The following is a 22,597-nucleotide window of genomic DNA, read 5'->3' on the forward strand; positions in this document are numbered from 1 at the left end:
CACACGTTTCACAGCAATCCTGCCTCCCCCTGCCAGCAGTACTGCAGTTCTGATCTGACAGGTCAGTGCCTATCACACTTGTTTAATTACCTCCCAGCCGTTCGTTACACCCAGATGTCAGAATAGAGTTTTCAAGCTCTGGTGCAAGCAGAATAAACAGCACATAACAAATGCTAACCGAGCTAGATGTGACTTACACGTTCTTTTAAAAACCCTTTTCTTTTCTGATTTCCCTTCTCGCACTCTCTCTTAAACATGGGAGAGTATTTAAAATGTGAGATCTCTATTTTTGAGCCCTGAGAGACAGAAAGCTGGCCTGCTTACACTGTTGACTTCAGAAATACAATTTTTTATTATTCCACATCTTCTACACCATGATCCAAGGCCCTCACAGTCCTGAGATCTTTGTATTTTAATACCACACTTCTACCCAAAAAGTTCATCAGTTTGGAAGGATCAACATCTAAAGCGTGCAAATAAAACCAACAAAGCTTGTTCAAACACTCTTTTATTAGTTAAAAAAAAAAAATATTTCCGCAATACGAGGTGCCAGTGCAGATGGACGTGAGACAGAGATCAGTGAGCCCAACCAAAACACGCAAAGCGAGCGGGTCAGGAAGCAGGGAAGGAGACATGCACCCTGGTACACACACTTGCACTTTACTTACAATCAGAGGAGTCTGGCTTATATGTATAATACAATTGGTTTATGAAGCAAGTGAAAGACTACAGAGCTGAATATTGTTGTTTACGGTGAGCAGGATTTTCCTGTTGTAGTGTCAGCTAATATTTCCATGTATGCTCTTGGAATGCCATCTTTTGAGCTGTAAGTCCCTCAGTTGATTAGTTGCCTTCATTTTCACCCTGTGAGAGAAGACAGACGGGAAAAAAAGTTAAATATTTCCAGTGGAAAACATACATAAATGAAATACGGAGAAAAATCAATGCTGGTAGTCACTACATAAAAAAGCATAAACAGCTACAAAACAATAAGAACCACATGTGGTGCAAAAATAAATGAATTATCCATTCCTTCTGGGAACCAGACACACTCTCACTGCAACTCAGACCTCCAAGGAAAACGAGAGGGTGATTTTGTGTGTGGTGGAAGTTGAGCTAGCATGGGGCCAGGCTGCCACCGGCAGGAGCATCCAGCATTCTGCTGCCAGGTCTGCCCCCCGCCCCGATACACAGCCTGACGTTAGCACTTGTGCAGAGGTGAAGTCAGTCAGATTCACGTGGCTCTTTTGGGGGCTGTTAGCAGAGGGGACAATGGCTGGCAGAGGGTGGTAGGTGCAAGCTGAGACTTCAGGGAAGTTCAGGCACTATAAACACAGTCTGAGTTTCAGAGAACCTGAAAACTGTGGAGTTTGGGTGCATGCAGTGCTGCGGGGCTTGTGGAGTGGGCAGCCAAAGGCCTTAGGACTGAAATCATAAAGGAATACCACTCGAAAGCCTTTTTCCCTTTAAAGCATTATGTTGGCTAGTAAGAGGTTGTCCTTCCTTGTTCAAGAGCTGGAAGAGCTTGGGCCAGAGGCTGACATTTGGCTCAGGGCTTCCAAAAGACATTACAGGTAGAATAGATAAAAAATTAAAAGATTTTATTTAAATACAGAAAAATCTATAGGAAGATCTACCTTGTTTTCTAAAGCATGGCTGCAACCAGGAAAAAGCTATTCCAAAATCATAAAAAAGCATTAACTATTATATGTGTGTTTACACCCCAAAATCAGACCAAAGCAGGCAGCAGATCTGTCCAATCTGTCACTCATGGCAAATTCTTTGTCCCCAAATTTAAGTAGCAAAAGTGAAAACTGATGAGCTCAGGTTCTTGTCATGAAAGTGGGAATACTGACGGGCTCCACGTGTGGCAGCTCTATAACCACAGAAAGCAAAGGGGAGAACACAGAAAAAGCCCACGTGTGTTCTTAAGGGCCCAGGAACCGTGGGAAGTCCTGGTTGTGGCATCACCTTACCTCTCCGCCACCTCCTGTGCCTGCCCCCTCTCCTGCCACCTCCAGCTGCTCCAGCGGCTGCGGTGGAGCCAGGTCCTCCTGCCAAGTCACAAGAGAGATGTTTGTCCCTACTGCCACATGCAGAGTCATAGCACTAATCTTTAGAGAGACTATGTGAGCAGACTGCGCAACATGGGTTTGAGCATTACACACACAGATAAAATACTGGGTTTAATAAATAGCAAGTATTGCTCGAAATCCATTTTTCATGCAGCTTGTTAGAGCAGATGTCTATGGAAAAGCAATTCAATTTCTTGCAACCTGCTTTAGGGTCTTTTTCATACAGAAAATCAGTTCTTTTTCAGAAGCTTTCTTTTCTGTCACTGAGACCAGTTTTGACTCCTTCAGTGTGAAGAAATTTATGAGGAACAAATGAATTTACCTAGAGTAAGATAGATCAAGCCTAGGTTTCCCCATACTATTTTACTTACCCTAAGCACTCATTGCATAGACTAATACTAATTTCAGATACAGCAGTATTGTGGTGACATTAATGTCATGCCTCAGATAAACTGTCATTATCAAAGGATAAGCTTTTCTATGTTTGAAGTCCAACCTTTTTCATAAGCACTTTGGGTTCTTCTAGCTACCTGCCCATATCTTTCAGTTGCTTTCCTATTCAAAGAAGAAGAGAAAAGATTGTATTACCAGGCAATCACTTTAAGTGTGATTTGGCAACATGGGAAGAGAAGACAAAAACCTGATCATCCTGGATGTGCACAGGGGATGGACAGAAAGCAGGAATGGACCTTTATGGAATCAGTCAGTAAGAGCACGGGGAAACAGGAATATCCGACCTCTGTAGTCCAGCCCAAAATCACAAATCTGCTAAAGTTGCAAAGATTCCCTGTTCCCTCTGAGCACATGTGCTCAGCAGTATCCCTGAATTTTTACTCTTTTCCCACATGAAGTCAGAGGTACCATAAAAGGAACCTAATACACATGTATTACATGAAGAAAAAGTGAATTTTGCATGAAATGGGGAGATGTCATTTGAATTTCAATATTCTAGAAATACGAGGCCACTGTTTTCCCTGGTGCTGCTGTTGATGCAGTGCAAATCAAATGTCCCTGTCACACGTACTGTGAACAGAGGTTTGTGCTCTGTGTGTTTTGGGGAACTCCACTCTTCATTTTCACGCATGTCCTTATTTTCCTGTCCAGTCACCACTGTTCTCATCAGTAGAACACCCCTGCTGCCTTTGGGACTGAATTAGGGAAGAAGAGGTAATGTGAAATAAGAAGACAAAAATAGACGTATTTCACAGAGTTACATAGATATAAGGTAGATTCCATGAATATTTAAGCTAGAAATTGGACTTCAGATCCGTTTTTGGGACGAAGGGGAGCCAGGACATGGAAGCACCGTAACCTGGTTATCCTCCTATAGGCTTCCCACTGTCCATGCAAACTACTGTAAAAGACCAATCCACCAAAGAAAGACAATGGCCAAAATACAAGCCACAGTACAGTACTGATGTCTGTTGCAGCTCCAGGCTTTCCCTTCACCTCCCTGCTGAGAGGCAATTAGTTTGTTAAGAGAGCGTGCCATGCACTGGGGGTGTCTCCATATGAAAAGCACAGTGTGATTCGGGTTTTTTTTCCCTAAGAAAGGTGCCCTTAATTTGCCTTGTGTTGTTGGCTGAAATGATTCTTGCTGGTATTAACCTGAACTGTGTTAAGTAAGCCCAGGTAGCCTAGTGACATCAAATTATGCACACCATGGAGACCAGTTTCTGGTCTCCAGTTCCCAGTGCAGCAGGAACCCAAGGCTGCTGGAGAGAGGCCCCCACTCTGATGGAGCCTCCCCAAAATGAGTGAACTCTCCTGTTGTCAGCAGGACAATGTCAGCAGAGCTCACTACTCTGAGTTTATGAAGGCTGATCCAGCCTCAGGATCCTGTCTGTGGCTTTAAAACACTTTACGTGTGTATAGGGCCATATAAAATGGCTGCACCTTTTAACTCAACAATGCAGACCAGGTCAAAGCAGGTAAATAGCCTCAAATTGTATTTTTAAGCTTTACAGGCAGTTTTTTTGATGGTTACATAGAAAGAATAGAAACCTGCAGTGCAAGCCAATGACAACAGCTGCAACAGCAGGCACTTTGTAGGTTTCTTGCAGGTGGGGTTACCAGCTTCCATGTGAAATCATGGTGAATCAAAGGTGACTGCTGAAGGTGCTGAGCTGCATTGGGAAAGCTGGGAGACAGCTCATAGGAACGCAAGAGCAAGTGCAATGCGCCTCATCTTTCTACAAGGGCATGACCTCCTATTCTTCCTGCGAGCAGGCAGATCAGCTCCAGTAGATGTGGAAACAGTCATGGAAAAGAGGATCCTTCCTCAGGACTATTCTCAGGACACTGCACACGAGAGCAGTGGGTGGGCTGAAGAATCCCTGTTCAGCTATTGTGCTGCTTATTATACCCCTTAAGTTGTACCCTCTGCCAAGACTCTGCTCCAGAAGGATGAAAGTGACTCATCCGTCTATTTTCAGAAAGGGAAGCGACCATGTTTCAGGAGAGTGTTTCTAAACTGTGTTGGAGGAACCAGCACAATGGCAGGATGAAGAGGTGTCAGGCTGTGTTAGGGATGCCATCTCACAGCCTTTTTCTCACGCACTTCCCACCCTGCTCAGAATAGCGAGCGTGAGTTGAGGAAGGGCTGCATTCTTCAGCTGGGTGTTAGCTGGTTGGGGATTTTGATGACTAGCCAGGAAAACAATATGCAGAGGAGGACCATGTGATGTGAGGGTCTTCACTTTGGATGAGGGGACAGAAGTTCCCGGGGAACTGACCCCAGCTAAAGCACTGACTCACAGTGTGATGCTGGGTAAGAAAGCAAGGCTGAAAATCCAGCTTCTCTGGAGGAGAGCAGCAACTGTGTCATTCCTTTCAGTGTTTATCTCCTCATTAAAAGGGATAAAATGTTCTAAGGGAAAGGCATGTTGCAACCATGAATTAATTAGTAATGCTTCTCCTGCTCTTAAACAGCAAGCAGATTTCCACACAACCTCCCCTCCCCTCTCCAAAATCATGTATTGTCTTAGAAAAAGTATGTAAAATGAAAATAAATAAATAAATTAAAAAAAAATTAGTTTATTATGGGCTGTTTTCTCCCCCTCCCCCCTTTTTTTTTGTGTGTGTGTGTGTGTGCGATTTTGGCTAGAGAAGAGAGAAAACTGAAGTATTTTAAAATAATAGCTAAGTGAAACACAAGACCTTAGAGTCTTTACAGGAATTACATTACAGAAATATTATAGAAGTTCTAAAATACTTTTTTATCTATAAAAATATATTTGTATGTAGAATATATACCCTATATAAGATTTTATAAATATAAAATGCAATAATTTCACTAAGGTTATGTAACATAGTTACATGTTCAGATGTCACTAATGAGAAGTTCAAGAAGTTAGGACCTGTCATTTATAAAAACATTCCTGTGCAATGTTAAGAGGTCTTAAATATAGTGTACTGTAGGCTCCTGGGTTCAGGTATTTTAACATGTTTTTTAAAAACAGATTTTAAATGTCCACAGATTTTGAAAAAAAAAAAACCAAAAAAACCAAACCAAAACACAAACAAACAAAACCCCCTAAACAAAATAATTACAGCTCCACTCTTCAGATTTCTCTATTTCACAGGATTGACGAAATTCCCTTTTTCAGCTCAGCAACTGTGTTGTATGTTCTGCTGGCCAAGTCCGTACGTGAAATAGAATTTATGTTTTTATCCATATCATGTCATAGGCCAGTGATTTTTTTTTTTTTTACCATCCCCCAAAATTCTGAGATAAACAAATTTATCAGGATTATCTTCCTTATCTAACAGAGAAAGCATGCAGAGTCTAAATGTTGGATGCTGGAACATTACTCATCAAAACTCAACAAATTCAGTGGCAAGCAAGGTTTCTCTGTTTATTATTATTATTATTGTTATCATTTAAGGTTGTAAAGCCAGAAAGGTTCGCTGGGAACCTAATCTGCTACAAATTTAACAGCCCGCAATGGGACATCAATTGCATAAGGTGGAGAAAGGTTCAGCCTCCTGTAGTGCTCTTGACCTTGGGCGTTGGAGCAAAAGCAATGCTACTTGGCAGCATCCCCTAACCACTCCCTTGTAAAGCCTCAGGCAACCTGACAGGTCCTATGGATGGGCTGTCCTGGATGGGTTTCAGGCTGAATGCGCTCTGAGTGATGCTGGCAGCTCTGACTAAGAGGTCAACCCATGATTAAAGTGATTGGACCCACTGACAGGACAGACAGATGGGTGTGCAGGATTCCTGTTTTACAGTACAAATCTAGGTGGACTCTTGAGGTAACTTTGTCTTCATCCAGTTCATAGCCAGATTCTTTTAGGGTTTCCTGGGGCTGCTTATACAAACAATACATTTTTAATAATGCTTAAATTATTACCGTACAGAATTATTGGGGCACAAGCCTTTAGCCAGGAAGCACACACAGAGTCTTGCAGACTTTAAGGCTTCACCAGTGCCACTAATTCAGTTCTACTCCATGTGAAAAATGTACACCTGGAAGCACTAATGAGACATAGGGAAGCACAGAAAAAGTGCCTGTAGGCAGAGTACCCCACTCCACGCTGCCTTTTCAGTCTCCCCTGCTCCATGGGATGCTGAAGGTTACCACTGTGATGCATCACTGCATCAGTGAAGAAGCTTGAATACAAAGGATGAAGCTTGCATACAAAGGAGAAAAGTTTCAACTATTTAGTCTACTTAATTGTAAGCTAGTGCAGTTGTTGATTTCCCTGATCCTCCTTCTTAGCAGCTCTGCCCTTAGTGGCCTCTCAGATACCCTTGGTTACTCTCTCCTAGTGGCACTCGCCCTGCCCAAACAAACTTTAATAGGGAGGTCACTCATCAGTTTCTGCTTCTAATTCCTTCTGTGCGACTGTCTTAGTGTCAGTGGTGTCGCAGGGTTTAAGGGAAAAGAATTAAGGCCATCAACCGTTCGTATTCAAAATGTGCAGTTGTTATGAAAGCGATAAACTGTGGCATGGGTGCAGTACACATGCTACACCGAGCACAGACAGAAACAAAGTGATCCAGCGAATGCACCCAGCAGTTGCACACAGCTGACAACTGCTCAAAGAATCAATGAAATCAAAAAAAGATGAAACCCAATTCAAAATGATAGAGCCATGAATTGACAACTAAATCATATAAAAACTGACATGACAAATAGATCTAAGGGAAGATCTAGGTGGAGGGCATAGGGAAGCATCAGCTGCTGGGAAAATTATTCCAGTCCCCGAGGGACATTTTGTGAGTGTGTGTGTGTGCGTGTGTATGTACATGTGCTTGCTCCCAACCACGTGGTGTCTGCAATGCAGCAAACTTTGTGCTGCGTCACGCAGACCGAGAATTAATCCTCTTCTAAGACAGGGATGTTTAATGGGTGGTTATCTCACTAAAATCCCTTAATGTTCGCCCTTGGGACTGGGATGGGTGCAGGGGCACAGACAAACCACATTACTGATGGGTCTCATTCCTTTGCGTATCAGAAAAATTGTGGAGGGTTTATAGTCTCTTAAATTATATATCTTTTAGTTTATACTTAAGAAGTCCTCCAAATCAGCCAATACTTTCTTGTACTCAGCAGTGACCAGGCCAGTGCCAAACCCCTACTAGGTGATACCAATACTACTTGCGGTTGCTCTCATCTGGTGTTTGGCACCCCTCCACAGGCGTAGAGATATTTCAGCCCTGTTTCCTTCTGCCTGGCTCCAAGTGCTCCCACTGAGGACAGCAAGGAGCAGCAGGCTGACAACTGCCCCACGCGTGTCCACGTTTCAGTGCCTGCCATGTTCTGCAAAGGGATGAATTCTTCCGTATGGTCAAGGTCACCACCTGATACACCCACAGAGCTCAACCACCCTGCGGCTATTGCCTCAAGCAAAACTTAATCCCGAATCCTTAGAGTTCCCCACTCCTTGCTAGTACGTGCCTGCCACTGACCCCAGCTGTCAAATGCACAGATTAAATGTCAACAAGCTTTCTGTAATTGACATTAATACTGGGAATGCTCAGCTAGGGACATGCCTCCTAGGCCACTCAACTCCCCAGATTTGAATCATCAAATCTGCTCAGTGCCATATGTTCACACAGATTCTCTGGTGTTTTGAACACCCCTATATGAAGTCTGCAGGGAACAACACTGGAGACAGTTGAAAACATAAATAAGATGTTAGAAACTGCTCTTTGCAGTTAGACAGAAGGAGGACGGGACGGAGCATGAACAAGTCTCAGGGCTGGATGTAACAGCTTTGTCAAACTTCAGGGGCTGAAATGTTTGTGTGTAATTCTATGATTGTGAGATTATAATAGCAGGTGTTTATTTTTTAAATAGGTAACTGCTATACCTTATCACTCTTAGTGTATCTTCAGTAGGTCGCTCACTTGCGTTATGGTGCCTGGTGCTGCTCTTGGCAGCCTCTGGCTGTATTTTCCATTAGCAAATTGTGCAGCACAATAGGAGCAGATCTGGAGAAAACAGCTGGTGCCGAGAGTCCAACACAACCCCTCTGCTCCTTTCAGCGCCCTCCCTCCAGAGCAGCTCTGGCTGTGTGGAAATTAACCATTAGCAGTTGGGATGCACTTGGTGTGCATATGGAGCTCAATCTTCCATGTTATTGGTATCCAAAAGAAATCTAGCAGATGCAACTGAAGTATGGCGAGTGAGGATGACTACGAGATTCACTCTCCTAATCTAAGCTGAACCAAATCAGTAAAGTAGATCATAGAATCATAGAAAAGTTAGGGTTGGAAAGGAACTTAAGATGACCCCTCTTTCACATAAACAAACGTTTTTCTGAATTTCTTTCTCCTGTGACTTCTTTTGCCTTGTTTTTCCTGTTTCCCTTCTGCTGCCCACCTCTGCTATTTGGCATAATGCCATGTTACTGTATCCAAAGTGGTTTCCTGCCTCCCTCATTTACTCTGCCCTTTGGCACATGACAGTTCCCACTTTTTTATTTCTTGATCAACCCCCATTTTAACTCTAAGCAGACAGACATCAGTGAAGATGCCAGAGTGACAGTTCAGATGCTTAACACATCTGGAAAACTCACAGCTTTCGTATATTGTCTGCAGCCTGCATAACCCAGAACCATTACTAGGGTGAAAGAATCTCTGATTTTCTAAGGGCCTGCCCGCACAAGGATAGAAGCAGATAACACTGACCAGTTTGAGGTCTGAAATTAACACTTATAAGTTGTAGATCATCAGCCTTTGAGGGGGGCTCTCGCTTAGGACAAAATGGGAAGACTATTGCTGCTGCTCAGTCCTTGCCATAAGTTCGGTATCAGGAGGATGGATTCCTACCATCAGCAAATTCCTATTTCTCCTGGATCAACCAACCTGCACCCAGTCAGTCAAAAGGTAAGAGGGGGTTGTCTGGCTCCACGGAATTAGGAATCACTGTTTGCACTGCTGCAGCCTAACTGCTGTTCCCTGAGGGAACAGAGATTAAACTTATCCCAAGGGCTTAGCACAACTTCTATATCTGCTGATTTCACATGCTTTCAGGAGGACGTTTTGCGTCACCCGTAGCTGTTGGTCTCTTTTGTTAGGCTGTTCTCTCAGGATTTATATGGTGTGTAGAAGTTTTGTTTCACATCACAATGTGCTTACGTGCAGGTCAGGAAATTCATCAGCAAACTGTGTGAACAATTAAAACAATTTTGGCCAACCTCACTTTGCTTTGATTCTGGGTTTGGGTTTGCTGTGACTCATGTAGCTCATGTTGCTATCAATGCCATTGATCACAGTTCTCTGAAGAGGGGAAATGCAGCCAGGCTTACCAAAGAGCTACCAAGTATTAGTCTCAAGTACAGTACAAATGGTTGCAGTTTGTTACCACCCAGTAAAGCACCTTCTCTAATGATCAAATCTGCCTTCATCTAAGGGGCTGTTCTGCTCCTTCACATGTCCCTTTATTGCCCCCACTTGAAGCAACCCAGTTTGTCAAATTAGGCTGGAGGACAGAAGATGCCTTGTCCTAATCTGGTTTAACCCGCGCACTATTTGTGTCCCGTGGCCTTTATCAATCAGTTGTTGTCAAAGTGAGCACAGACCAGGAGGGCCAGGCTCTCTGCCTGAATTGCTGCTGCCCTCTGCTGCCTGCAGAGCCGCCGGGCCTGGGCCAAGGTGTGAGGGCAAAGCTTTGCTCCTGCTCCTTCACACCCCGCACATCCCACAGCTCTGACCCTGGCCACATGCCCACTGCAGCCTGGATGTGTTTCTGCTCAAGTCCCTGGGACGAATGCTTTCTTATATTCATCAGAAAACAGGGAGCTGGGCTCTTGCCAGCAGTGCCTGCTGATGGGACAAGACACAACGGGCATGAGTTGATTAACATGTCCATCTGAACATAAGAAAACACTTTTTCCCATGAGACTGGTCAAACACTGGCACAGGTTGCTCAGGGATATTGTAGAAGTCTTCATCTGTGGAGGTATTCAAAACCCAACCAGATACAGTCCTGGGCAACCTGCTCTCATTAACCTGAGGGGGTTGGACTAAATAATCTCATGTGGTCCCTTCCAAACTAAATGATTTTGTGATTATGTTAGCATTATACAGTAATATTAAGCATTATATAAAAACAGACATTGCTGAAAACCTCTCACTGGGTAGGTAAAACCATCAATTGTAAATGTTTCAGAAACCTGGTCTAGTGAAAGGTGTCCCTGCCCATGGCAGAGGGTTAGAACTAGATGATCGTTAAGGTCCCTTCCAATACAAACCGTTCTATGATTCTATGATATTGTAAGTGTAATCTAAAGATGACTTTTCCATTCTGAATATCACTGAATTAAAAAACATACCTTTTTTACAACTCCTGTAGTGGCCACGATGGTCTCTGCTCCTTCTACAGTCCTGTTTGCCACTGTGTTCACACTGGCTACTACAGCTTCTCCCACTACATTGGCCTGCTCTTTGGTCTTCTCAGCAACTGAGCAACAAAAGCAGAAAGTCAATGACCCAGGCACTGCCAAAAGGCTGCCAAGTTCACTAGAACAGTAAAACATTTGCATTGAGGTAAAAGAAGAAATTTGCCCTCGTACAGCCCTTATTTAGTTTTTCTTTTATAGCAGATCACATCTGAATTTAGATTACGTATGTGAGGGTTTTTCCTGACTTAAAAGGCTGCTCAGAGAGCAGCTCTGCAGCCTGTCAGGTTTTGTGGGCAACTGGAGAATGAAAAATTCACTGTGAGATACTAAGAGACAATTGTGCAAATAAGGTATTTTGCATTGCAGACTGCATACGACTTCTCAGGGCACCTTCCGTTGGATCTAATACACCTGGGGAAAAAAATTAAATTAATCATTAAATTCTCCAGGGGAAAGGATCCATTCATCTCTCTTCAAGGCAGTCCATTCAGCTGCCCTGCCTTGGAGCTTGGGTTACCTAGAAGGATCCCTTTGGGTCTCTGACTCTGGGACTGCCTGACAAGAGTCTCCCAGAGACAACAGTTTTGGCTTGGTAGGATCTGATGTAAGTAAATCCTCTCTGCACGCCGGGCAGCATCCTTGACATTGTGAAAAGTCTAAATTGCTGTGAATCGTCTGAGTCTGCCAAGTAACATCTTTTAGATGTTTTTTGACCTGCTCTACTGATTAAATATTTTCTCTCATTCATGTGCACTGCAAATGCCAGACCCTGAGGATGCTCCTGCCAAGCATCCTCCATTCCAAATGGAAAGTCATGCAGATCACTGCTGTCCCCCAGAGACCTTCCATTTGGCAGGAGTGGTGGCCTCATCAAGAGGTCCAGCAACCCCTCACAGATTTCCATATTTCTCTCAGAGCTGCGATCTTACCTGAGGTCACGCTTTGCACTACTCCTTCCTTGGTTTTGGTACCTGTGAAAGGAAACACACAGCCCATCAGTGCTACCTGGCAAAGAACCCGCTGGTTTTTGGACATGGATGGCTTTCTGTTCTTACGAGGTGCAGTGGAGAGCTGTGGTGCTGCTGGCACCTCCTGCTAAAACACAACCATTTGGAGAGCCAGCAGAAGGGATTGGCTCCCTTCCCCAGTAAAGTCTAAGAGTACCTTTGTGTCAGGAGTTGGATAACTTCAACTACAAATCGTCTGGAGATGCCTAGACCTGAAAAATCTTGATGATACCATGCTGAAGTATGAAAAATTGTCCCTGGAATGTTTCCAAAATGAAAAGAACAGTTGAGCGGAGATAAATCAATGTTAAGCTAATTGTAAACATGAATGTATATTAAGTCACCTGGTGAAATATCACCTACGTCAGTCTTTCAAGACAAGGAATCACATCCGTGACTCTTCCATGCATTTCAGCAGGATACTTGACTACAGTGGACATTTAAATCTTCGTTCTATACCTGTAATAAAGACTCTGGAGAAACTTGAGGCTAAATTTGCAGAACAACCAACTACCTACTGCATACCTACTTACTAGATTCCCATGTCAGTGCCCCAGCCTAGGCTGTAAGTGCCTGCTCACAGCAATAAACAGAATGCAGATGTTTTTAACTCAAAATTATGAAGTATACCATATGCATGCTTACATTGTAATTTATGTCGCTGTTCACAAGGCAGAAAGGCTAACAGGATGTGAGGGCATTCAGTTTGCAATGCAAAGAGCCCTTAAGGAATAATTAATCTCTGCCGTTTTCCTCCATGTTTGAAGTGACCTGCTATACATTCCTTCTATCTATATACTGCAGCACATATGTTAAATGTGCTTTTTCACCTTACAAAAATAAAGACTCAAATTTATCTCTGTTGGAAGTTAAATCAACATGTGCCAAAAGGTTCCACTGGTCCCACTTTACTGTATTGTGTAAATCATTTGCGCCTATATAGGCTCAAGTTTCCCGCACTGATACAACAAAAGGATTTTTATGGCCAACTGTCAAAGCGATAGAAATAAAAAGTCAGGCGGATCTTTAACTCCAGGGGTACTGGAGCATCCATGGGTGTGGTGGGATGAATCAGCCACAAACCACATCTCGCTCTCATTAACAGCCTGAAAAGCAAAACAGGTGCAGCACCCTGATAACAACATATCCAGCCCAGCTCTGTTCTGCCTGATACATGTTATGCATTATCGAAAGTAATTCTCAATTGTTGATTTATTTTGGTGGTTGTAATCGTTGCCGGGGCAGAACAAAGCTGGTGTACTACAATATGCTCTCAACATTTCACTCCACCCTCCCAAACTGCATTCAAACTGAAGACATGAAGTCTCTTTATACTTGTTACTGCTTTAAACGACAGTTCCTATTGATGCATACGATACATGTGCACTGCTGTAAACTGGATGATGCCCATGATACACATACGTGACAGGAGCACAGCAGCAAGCAGAGCAGATAGAAGTCTCAAGCCATGAACACAAGCTCCTGAATAGGCCAAATGCACACAGTTCAATTCAGACACCACCCTGCTTCAGTTTCCCTCCCAGTGCCATTCCAATCAAAGACTGCCACAATATTGATTTGACATACAAGATCTTCTCACATCAGACACAGATGTTCAAGCTTAGCCCTTCTTTGCTCTTTTTTTGGTCAAACAGCAGTTCTTAGGCAAGCAAAGTATATAATTTGCTGTACTAACCCTTGCACATGTTTCAGTTTTGCAGTAAACACGCTTAGTGAGAAAAGAGTTGTACTTCTGTATTTTTTTTTTACCAGACTTTTGATTGAAGATGACTATCTGGGCTCAATTCCTTCGCAGGGGGAGTGGGTGGGTGCCATATTTTCTGATGTTCCAAAACGCCAATAGTTCCGAAAAGGAGGGATGCAGGTAGAAGACAAACCTTGGCATCCACTTCACAACAGAAGCAGTGGCACTGGGAAGCGCCTCCGCTGCAGCCCGGGGAGAGCATGCCTCATCTTCCTAATCCACAGCCCTGACCACACCCAATGACTCAGGCTCAGCATCCATTATGCAGCACATGAAACCTGACCTTCTGGCGCATACCCCTGCCAGCCACCCGAATCCGTTGAATCAGAAAGCAATCACCTGATGCTCAGTCTCATTTCACTCATTAGTCCTTGCCTGCAGCTTGTGTACATAGAATTAAAAGAGGCAGGATGCATGAACTTTTGAGTGATGTGAGTCATCTCTAAGAGCTTTGGTATCGCACGGGTGAGACCAAGGTGGTGGAGCGCTGTGCAGTCGGAAAAGGTTTGTGGTAGAAAAGGATATTATAATGTGCTGTAAGTCCTATGGGAGTTCATGCTTTATGGAGACAGTTTGTTTATGTGGAGCTTGCTGCCTTGAGGCTTTCTGTGACATGCGTGGTCAAAAGCTGTTCTGGAAACCTAGAAATGTATTCTTTGTTGAGGCTTCCTGAATTATAGTATTAAAGAGTACTAATGACATTATACTCAATACTCTGATGCAGCTTTGCATTAACTTCATTAACTTCAGCACCACTTGTCCCCCTATTTAAACCTAATAAATAAAGATGTCCCATCAAATCAGCCGCTGGACACACATTCAGTGTGCCACTTCAGTGTACCCGGAGGCTGTTACAATTTGGAGAGCAGACTGTGATTTCACTAAGTGTGAAGGTGGCCCATGCTACAGGATTTCTCTCTCTTTTTGTGCACCCTCTTCTCCACCCTACACATTCAGCAAGCCACGTGGTGGGGCAGAGGCACCTCACGCTCGTGACTCCTCCAGCAATGGCCACATCTCTAACCAGCTCAGCTGTGAACTGCATTGCAGTGTTAGCACAGGAGGGAGGCATCTCCAGCCCTGGCACAAGTTGTGGGAACCGAACCTGCATGGCTCAGGAGGAGGGATGAGGTGGCCACAGTGCTCTGGTGACAGCATCTGCTCCAGGCGGATGCCTCTAAATAAGCATTATTTTGCTCTCCTGGGGCGGCAGCGAGTGACTCATCAGGTGCCGTGGTCGTGTCCAGACATCTGGAATCCTCCTTGGAGAGTCAGCAATGAGCTAACACAAACCTGAATAAAAGTCAAGGATCCACTTCATCCATCCTAGGTTTTGGGGGTTTTCCTCCCTTTCCTGATGTTCTGAAAAGACCTTCAAGATTTTATACAAGTATTATTTTCTCCTAGCATCAAAAAATTCAGGATACAATGCATAACGCTTTATGCTGGGACAGGACTCTGTAAAAGGAAGGAGCACGGAAGGAACAGCTCAGGTCTGTGATTAACTCTTCATGTGGCACACAGTGAGAAAAGGCAGCATGAACAACATACTAATCATTCCAGTTTTAATCGATACACTTGGTTTCCACTTCCTCTTCTTACTTAAAAATCAATTCTCTGAGCTAATCAGCATTTGGCCTTTACTTTTCCTGCCTGTGAAAGACTGAATTTTTTAAAAAGTGCTGAGCACTCCCCAGCGTGCATCAGGAACCAAATCGGCCAAGGCAAAGCACTATCCAGTGCGTGACAGGCCAGGAACTGGCACTATACCAACAAGCCAAATGAAAAAATAAGACGAGAAAGCACTGAATCTTCACCTTGATCCTTATTTGAGCCTCATTCAGAGATTTAGGTTTTAAGAAGGTTTTTAGAAAACTTCATTGAAAAGGTTAGAATCTCACAAGCAGATTCTGCCTCACGGCTGTGCAAAACTGAAAACCAGGCCACAGTATGGAGATGTACCAGATGACTGAACAGAGATGTGAGGAATTATGTATAAAGATTCAGAATAACCCGTCTGACATCCTCAAATCAGGAAGCAGCTGGAGCAGTAGTGATACCATGATTTGACACGTAGGTGTGACGTTTTGCAGGCTGGTGTTTCAGTTGTTTACATGGATGCTGTTTACCTTTTTGCCTTGCGAGTCAGCTTCAAAGTGAAATGTGAACCGTTACATATGTTCATTTACAGCATGCCACTATTTGAGTAATTAAAATTTCAGGGTGAAAACGTTATCAGATCTCCTACACTTCAAATTGGTATTTCATTTGTAATGTACAAGTACGTATCTGTAGCTATTGTAAAGAGAGCTATTTTAAATATAGTAGCTACGTACAGCTATGGATGTTGCAACACAACAGCAGGAAGAGCCTCTATGTAAACTTTCCTACTAAAAAACCCCTCTCTCCCACATAAAGCAAACACAAAAAGCTGTGTGAGGTGCAGTAATCACCAGTAAGGTAATCAGAACCTAAGACTTTATAGATTTTATATTATCTGGAATATCTGACCATCCAGCCATATAATTGCATGTGCTAGATGGTGGAGATAGTGTGTTTCAAGGGTGACCTTGAAAGGGAAGGGTTCTGAAACAGCACATTAACTGTGAAAGAGGTCTCTAGGCAGGACATCAGTCATGCTGTTTTCCAGATCCCATCCTTCGGGCAAAGCTAATCTGGGCATCTCTTGTGAAGCAAAGTTAATGTATCAGTCAACAAGAGAAGGATTTCAAGATAAAATGGTATGTTTGTGGGGAAACAGATGCATCCTGCAATCCCCACTTAACAACCCTGCTGGCTTCTCTCAGGGACCTCCTCAGCATGTCTCTCACAGCGTGGAGGTGAGGTGGAGACCAGCAGTGCTCTGATGCTTGGAGAGTGAGTGACTCACCCTGCAAACAATCAGCAAATAGTCAAAACAGAAACCTTCCACCTGGGCATCTGCTCCTTAGCATTGCATTAGAGCTGCATCCCCTGAAGTAATGGTTGTTTCTATGTCTAATTTATGGTTGGGGAAACTGAGGCACGGGAAGGATGTGGTACTCCAGGCTTACACAGCAATTCTGTGACAGAGCTGAGGATGCTATCCAGACCTCCCGCTGCTCACTCCCAAGCTTTAGCCACAATATAATTTCCCCAGACTTCCTCAGGGATAAACTACACAACAGTTCGTGCTCAAAATGTAGTTTGAAAATAGTCTCTCTTACCTACATACATCACCCCTTCTTTAGTCTTCTCCGCAGCCTCTGTCACTCCCTGCTTGGTCTTTTCTGCAGCAGCTACCACACCTTCTTTAGCAATGGAGAAACCTTTCTTAAAAACATCCATTCTTGTTGCTTGCTAGGGTATTATATGGATGATCTGAGTGAGGGACAGCAGCAAAAAGCTCCTCGAGACTGGGACTGCAGCCTTGCCCTCAGCAGATACTCGGTTTCTCTGCCCGTCTCTGTCTCTGCTCTTACTCCTCTGCTGGATGAAGGCAGTGTGGCAAACCTCACATCCTTTGCCGTCTCTTATTGATGAAGTGCACTGCAGTGTAGCCAATACCTGTGAACAGCTGATACTGAAATATTAATGAAATGGATATGCTTGTGAAGATTTAAGAGGGAAGGAGGAGAAGAGGACAACGACACTAGTAGGTAAAGGACTGTCTGGAAAATTTCCAGACAGATAAAGCTTTTAAAATAATCTGCAGTGCTCTCATTCAAGGATTCTCTCATGTGAAGAGGGAGACTTTTTATCTGAAGAGCTAAGTTCCTGAAAGGGCATCTCCCTGCAGCTGCAGCAGGAGGCAAACACAAGCTCCCTCCACACAAGCTCTCTCCTGGGTTCCCAGAGGTTGGAGAGCACGTAAAGCTGGAAGCAAACAAACAGGGTCAGGTTTCTTGATTTGGCATTTACCAGAACCCATCCTGCACAAAACAGTTACAAGACCATTATTTCTAGTAAATACTGAGGGGAAAAGGGAACCAACTTCCCTTGGTGCTCAAGCGAAGGGAGCTAGAAGCCCCACTTGCCATGTTTGTCAAGTCTAAAGGCACTTAGAATGAATTATGGGTTTTGTTCGGCTGCACATCCCGTTCATTTCTGAAAAATCAGGTGCCTGTTGGGGGAAATCCTGTTTCCTATTTGTTTCTCTGAGTTGCTGCAGACAGAGGTCTGCTCTGCCACTGCAGAGTGAGATGACATTTTACACTGATGCCATCACTCACGTCAGAGGTCTGTGCTGCAGAGAACGGTGGGGTGAGAAAACCATCCTGCAGAGAACTGGTTGGGGAGATCTTACAGTTTTCATAGAGGATCCACCCAGCCTCAAGGTCTTGCTAGGAAAAGAAGTACCAAAGCATATGATCGTCCATCACAGTTGGATACTCCTATGTGCTTAAAGTTAAACCCAAGCTAAACTGTTTTCTGAACTAGATCTGGAGTGGCCCAAATCAGCTATTGTCCCACTAGCAAACTGAAATTCAGTGCAAGCACCTGGAAAGCAATTGTTGTTTCAACAAGGTGATTTCTTTTGCTTGGATAGTGCCACACCTGAAACTATGGAAGTCGTGGAGCATTGGACTCTGAGAACAAACCTTGACCAGCTTTGGCTGCTTTTCCTTACCAGGCAAACAGAACATAAAATTCAGAGGTTTAACTGCGTTATGGGAGGGTAGCAAACCCTAACGTCACAAAGTGTAGTGGTCTGTAAGCCACTTCTGCCACAAGTTATCAGCCTGGAAGTGTCAGATAGAGAATGACTACACAGAAAATAAAAAAGTCTGAATAAAAATGACTACACAAACATAGTTCTTACTGTGGAATTAAGAATATTTCTTTAGGTATTGGGAGTGCTGTAACTGAAAAGCTGCTTATCTGGAATATAATATACAGATTTCTTGATCTTTCTCACAAATAAATCTCCTTTCTTACAAATGAAGAATAAATTTCTATATGAATACAGAGGAGCCAAATCTATGACAGACTAAGAAAATTTATCAATTGTTAATTAAAAAAGTGCAAGATTCAGAAGAAGGCCATCACAACATACCGATTATTATAGAAGCTCCCCTTGTTCTAGACAGTTGCAGCAAGGAGTGAAAAAAGGTTTTCCTTATCATCTTACAAGATTTCCATTAGGTGGCTGACTGACCACTGCCCAAAGTGCACAGCGAGTGCTCATTTCTTAAAATTGAAGACATCTGCATCTTATTGTGCCGTACAAGCAGTGCTTTAACCTAACTGCTCTTGGAGTCAGTCACAAGACTCCCATTGATTTCAACAGGTGCAGGGCAGGAATCTTGTTTTTACTACATTTGGTAAAAAGCAAATTTACCATCTTTGGGAATTGCTACAGGGCCCATTTTACTTTGTCACTAGGCTTTCAAAGACCACGAAAGCAGAGCACAGAGCTTCCCAGGGTATGGGTTTTACTGGTATTTTCGAGAGAATGCCTAGGCTGATAAGGCTGAGTGAGAAGTGTATTTTGATTTTGTTAAGCTATTGTTCTGTCATTGTGATTTGTACAATTGAATTCTACATATTTTTCATTGCTATAAAAGGTAACAAATACGTGAAATATCAAACCATCCTGGGATATGAAACATGAATCATCACCAGATTGAATTAGCTGGTACGCGAGTGGGATACTCCTTTCCTGCCTTCTCCTCTCCCAGTGACCTTCAGGAAAAGCTCACAAGAGGCATTTAAATGCTGCTGGATCCCTCCCAAGGCAGTAGGCAGTTGCATAGACATTGTTTTACCTTGAAATCCTTTTAGGAAAGCTCTGGACTCAAGACCACGTTGTAGGTGAGCTATATAGTGCAAACATCAATAACAGCTCCTGAATGTTTGCCACCCTATGGCAACTGCAGTACCCTATTTCTATTCTAAGCAGAGGATGCAGTCCTGATTGGTTGCCAACCCTGCCTCAGGTGAACATTAAATGAACAGGAGTTAATGTAATCAATTTTGGCTTTAAGGTTTTGCTAGGATCTCAATTTTGTGCCTGAAAAGTTTTTCCCTTGCATTAGATAACATAATCAGCAGCTAAAGAGAAGTCCCTCCAGCGGGCAATTCAGAGAACCCCTTTTTTCTATTGAGTTTAATTCAGATCACTTTGTAAACAAATTGATCTCTCACAAACACCTAGCTGATCTGCATAATACCAAAAGAAAGCCTTGTCTTGACTTGTGCAATGACAAACCATCCAACTGTTGTTCACTTAAAGTCTGAATTCTGGCTGCTTCAGCTTGTCCGTTGAGTCTTTTGCTACGTAACAGGGAAGTTTCTTAAGGGTCTCTGAAAGGTGCAGTTCCCCACCTCCCATGTGCCTAAATCTCTATTCAGGTATTGGTGGCTAACACCTGGAAGCAGGCCTGTACAATGCCTGCCAGTAATTCTGGAATACAGGCAAGACAAGTCTAACTCAAGTCTACCTATTTCCAAAGCCCAGATGCAAGGGAAAGAAAAGAATGCAAAGCAGAAATCAAGATTTCCTGTTCTCTACCATCATCTTTTCTTCGTGTCTGCAACAGATTAAAACTGGATTTTACTTAATTTGTGTCTCTTCCCTCTTTATTTTTCCCAGTTGCAAGTTAACTCTGCACACAAAACCTTAACCTTGCCCTTTAACGATGATCTCACACTGGAGACTAACAGCTGACAAATGCATCTTGCAGGATGAAAGGAGTGAGATTTAGTCATATTCTACTGAAGTATTTAAATGGTGTGTGATGTTGTTTGAAAGACAGGTAAGGAAAGCAAAGATAGACTGCTTTTGTGGCTGGTAAATATCCTTTGTTCAGGAAGTTTTTGTATGGAGAATAATACTAACATTAACAGGATCAAACCTTGCTCTACATAAACAGAAATCCTCCCTCTCTCCCCATGTATGAAAACTTCAAAATGCAGAAGGGAGAAGTGTCTCAGATTGTTCATTTTCATGCCCTAATAAAAACAAGCAGTTGTCTGACATCCTCTTGGCAAGAACAGTTTAGGACTCGAATCCCTGCATGTACGTTTGCATAGTTAATGAGTAATTTCCTCTGCCAGGGAATGATATAGGTGAAGTCTGATGGGCGAGCCATTTTTAAGGCATGCTTTTATCAAGCAGAGTGCTGCCAGAACAGCAGTCTTTTGTGACTGATCTCTGCCATTGAATACCACTGATAGCTTTTGAGCAAATAAATGAATAAAAATACACTCAACAAGAATTCATCTTCTTCCTCTGAAGGACAGACCCCTGAAACGAACCGCTTCCTAGCCCAGCAGCCCCCCTCCTAATACTCCTATCCCCATGCTCCCCTTCCCTGGAGCTGCTGCACACGCACGTACATGCATCAGCAGCAGGCAGGCAATGAGACAGCATTTTCCAGATCTAAAACCCAGTGCCTAATGAGAAGTTATCCCCTTGCTGTGCAGCTATCAACAAAACTGTGCTATTCATCTTCCCAGACATAAAATCCTTTCAGTTATTCAGTCTGCTTCAGAGGCTTGGAGCTGGAATATATGAATCTAAAGCAACACATGCTTATTAAAATAATTCCATCTTTTCTTGGCTTTTTAAACATTTTTCTGAGGCTTTTCTTTTCTTCTAAATAAACAGATTCTGAATTTAAGTCTACAATTCAATGGCTTATGGAGTAGGCAGTGAATCTGGGAAGATACAAAAGGAACAAACAGAAAAATCTGAATCTATTAATTGAAAATTTAATTTCTAAGGGCTCTTTCTCCAGAGAGATGCTGACCAGAATAGCCAGGGCATTTGCTTTCCAAGTTGTACAAGCCATTTATCAAGTGTACTGTTGGGCACTGTTTACTGTGTGGTCACCCTATCCAACCGTAGCTTCAGGCCTCTGACTAAACAAAGAGAAGGGCCAAGATGAGGTTTTACATCTTATGCAGATTATCCAGAAGACAGTGCTGGTATCTGACAACTTGGTTATGGAATTGAAAATGGGACACTGAATTCTCAGGATGGGCAACATTGGGTGTGGGAGGAGTATGAAGAGCTGTGTTTCATGGAAATAGCTTGAACTATCCAACAAGGCAAGAGCAGTCCTGACAGTTATCTGCAAGATCCAAGGGCATAGTGATGAATTTGGTGTAATTGGCAATATCAGCTCTTTCAAGACTAGTTTCAAGACTAGTTTCCAAAGACTAGTTTGAATAGTTTGAAGAACTATTTCTCAGAAATACCTGGCGAATAAGCGAATAAGTATTTTTGTGAATCAGGGCACGGGAAAAAAAAGCCACTAATGACTGGGGACCAAGAGTGGAGGAACAATATCTGTCACCTGTCAAATTTAGTTGCCAAAATAAAGAGCAAGTGGGATGGGGTTTTTTTGGCTCGATGTTCTGAGAACTGCTAGAAACTTCTGAGAAGTTTCTGGGCAGCTTCAACCATTTGCACACCACTACTATCATGTTATTTACTGATAAGGTTTCAAGCATACTTTTGGAGTAACACCTATTTCCGAATCATTTCCCAAACTACATTTTAAATTTGATTATTCTCACCCATTTATTCTACTACAACAGGTGGTACCCAGATCAATAAGTTACATCAGGCATAAATTAGGCAGTTGTAGAGTGAATAGACACCTATGGATTTTAGTTGGTGCGCAATTGCCTTTTTCATCTAGAAGGTATCTCCTAGAAGAGACTGACCCCAGAAAGCAGCAAGCAAATTGTTACAGAAATGACCTTGCGTCTGTTTTCCCTGGTTCCACGCTGAGGCACCAGCTCAAAAAAGAGAGAGGCAAAGTTGTGGTGTATCTTGTTCCTAAATAGGTACACTCCTCACAGATGTGTCTCTACAGATGTTAGAGCAAGAAAACTTATAGCTCAGTCTGACAATAAATCTAATGTTATGAACCACCAGTATAACTATGTTAGTCAGACACCCC

General features: G+C 43.1%; 1 protein-coding gene across 1 annotated transcript; it reads right to left on the reverse strand.

Moving 5' to 3' along the window:
- Positions 1-490: 490 nt before the first annotated feature.
- Positions 491-17,258, reverse strand: SNCG (synuclein gamma). Its single transcript, XM_030488776.1, has 5 exons — positions 16,910-17,258; positions 11,861-11,902; positions 10,863-10,990; positions 1,977-2,054; positions 491-864 (listed from the first exon to the last, which is right to left on the reverse strand). Exons 1-5 carry the CDS (start codon positions 17,028-17,030, stop codon positions 844-846), a joined length of 390 nt encoding a protein of 129 aa, XP_030344636.1. The 5' UTR covers positions 17,031-17,258; the 3' UTR covers positions 491-843.
- Between the last annotated feature and the right edge of the window lie 5,339 nt (positions 17,259-22,597).

This window comes from Strigops habroptila, chromosome 5, assembly GCF_004027225.2.
Source record: "Strigops habroptila isolate Jane chromosome 5, bStrHab1.2.pri, whole genome shotgun sequence".
Taxonomy (NCBI): Eukaryota; Metazoa; Chordata; class Aves; order Psittaciformes; family Psittacidae; genus Strigops; species Strigops habroptila.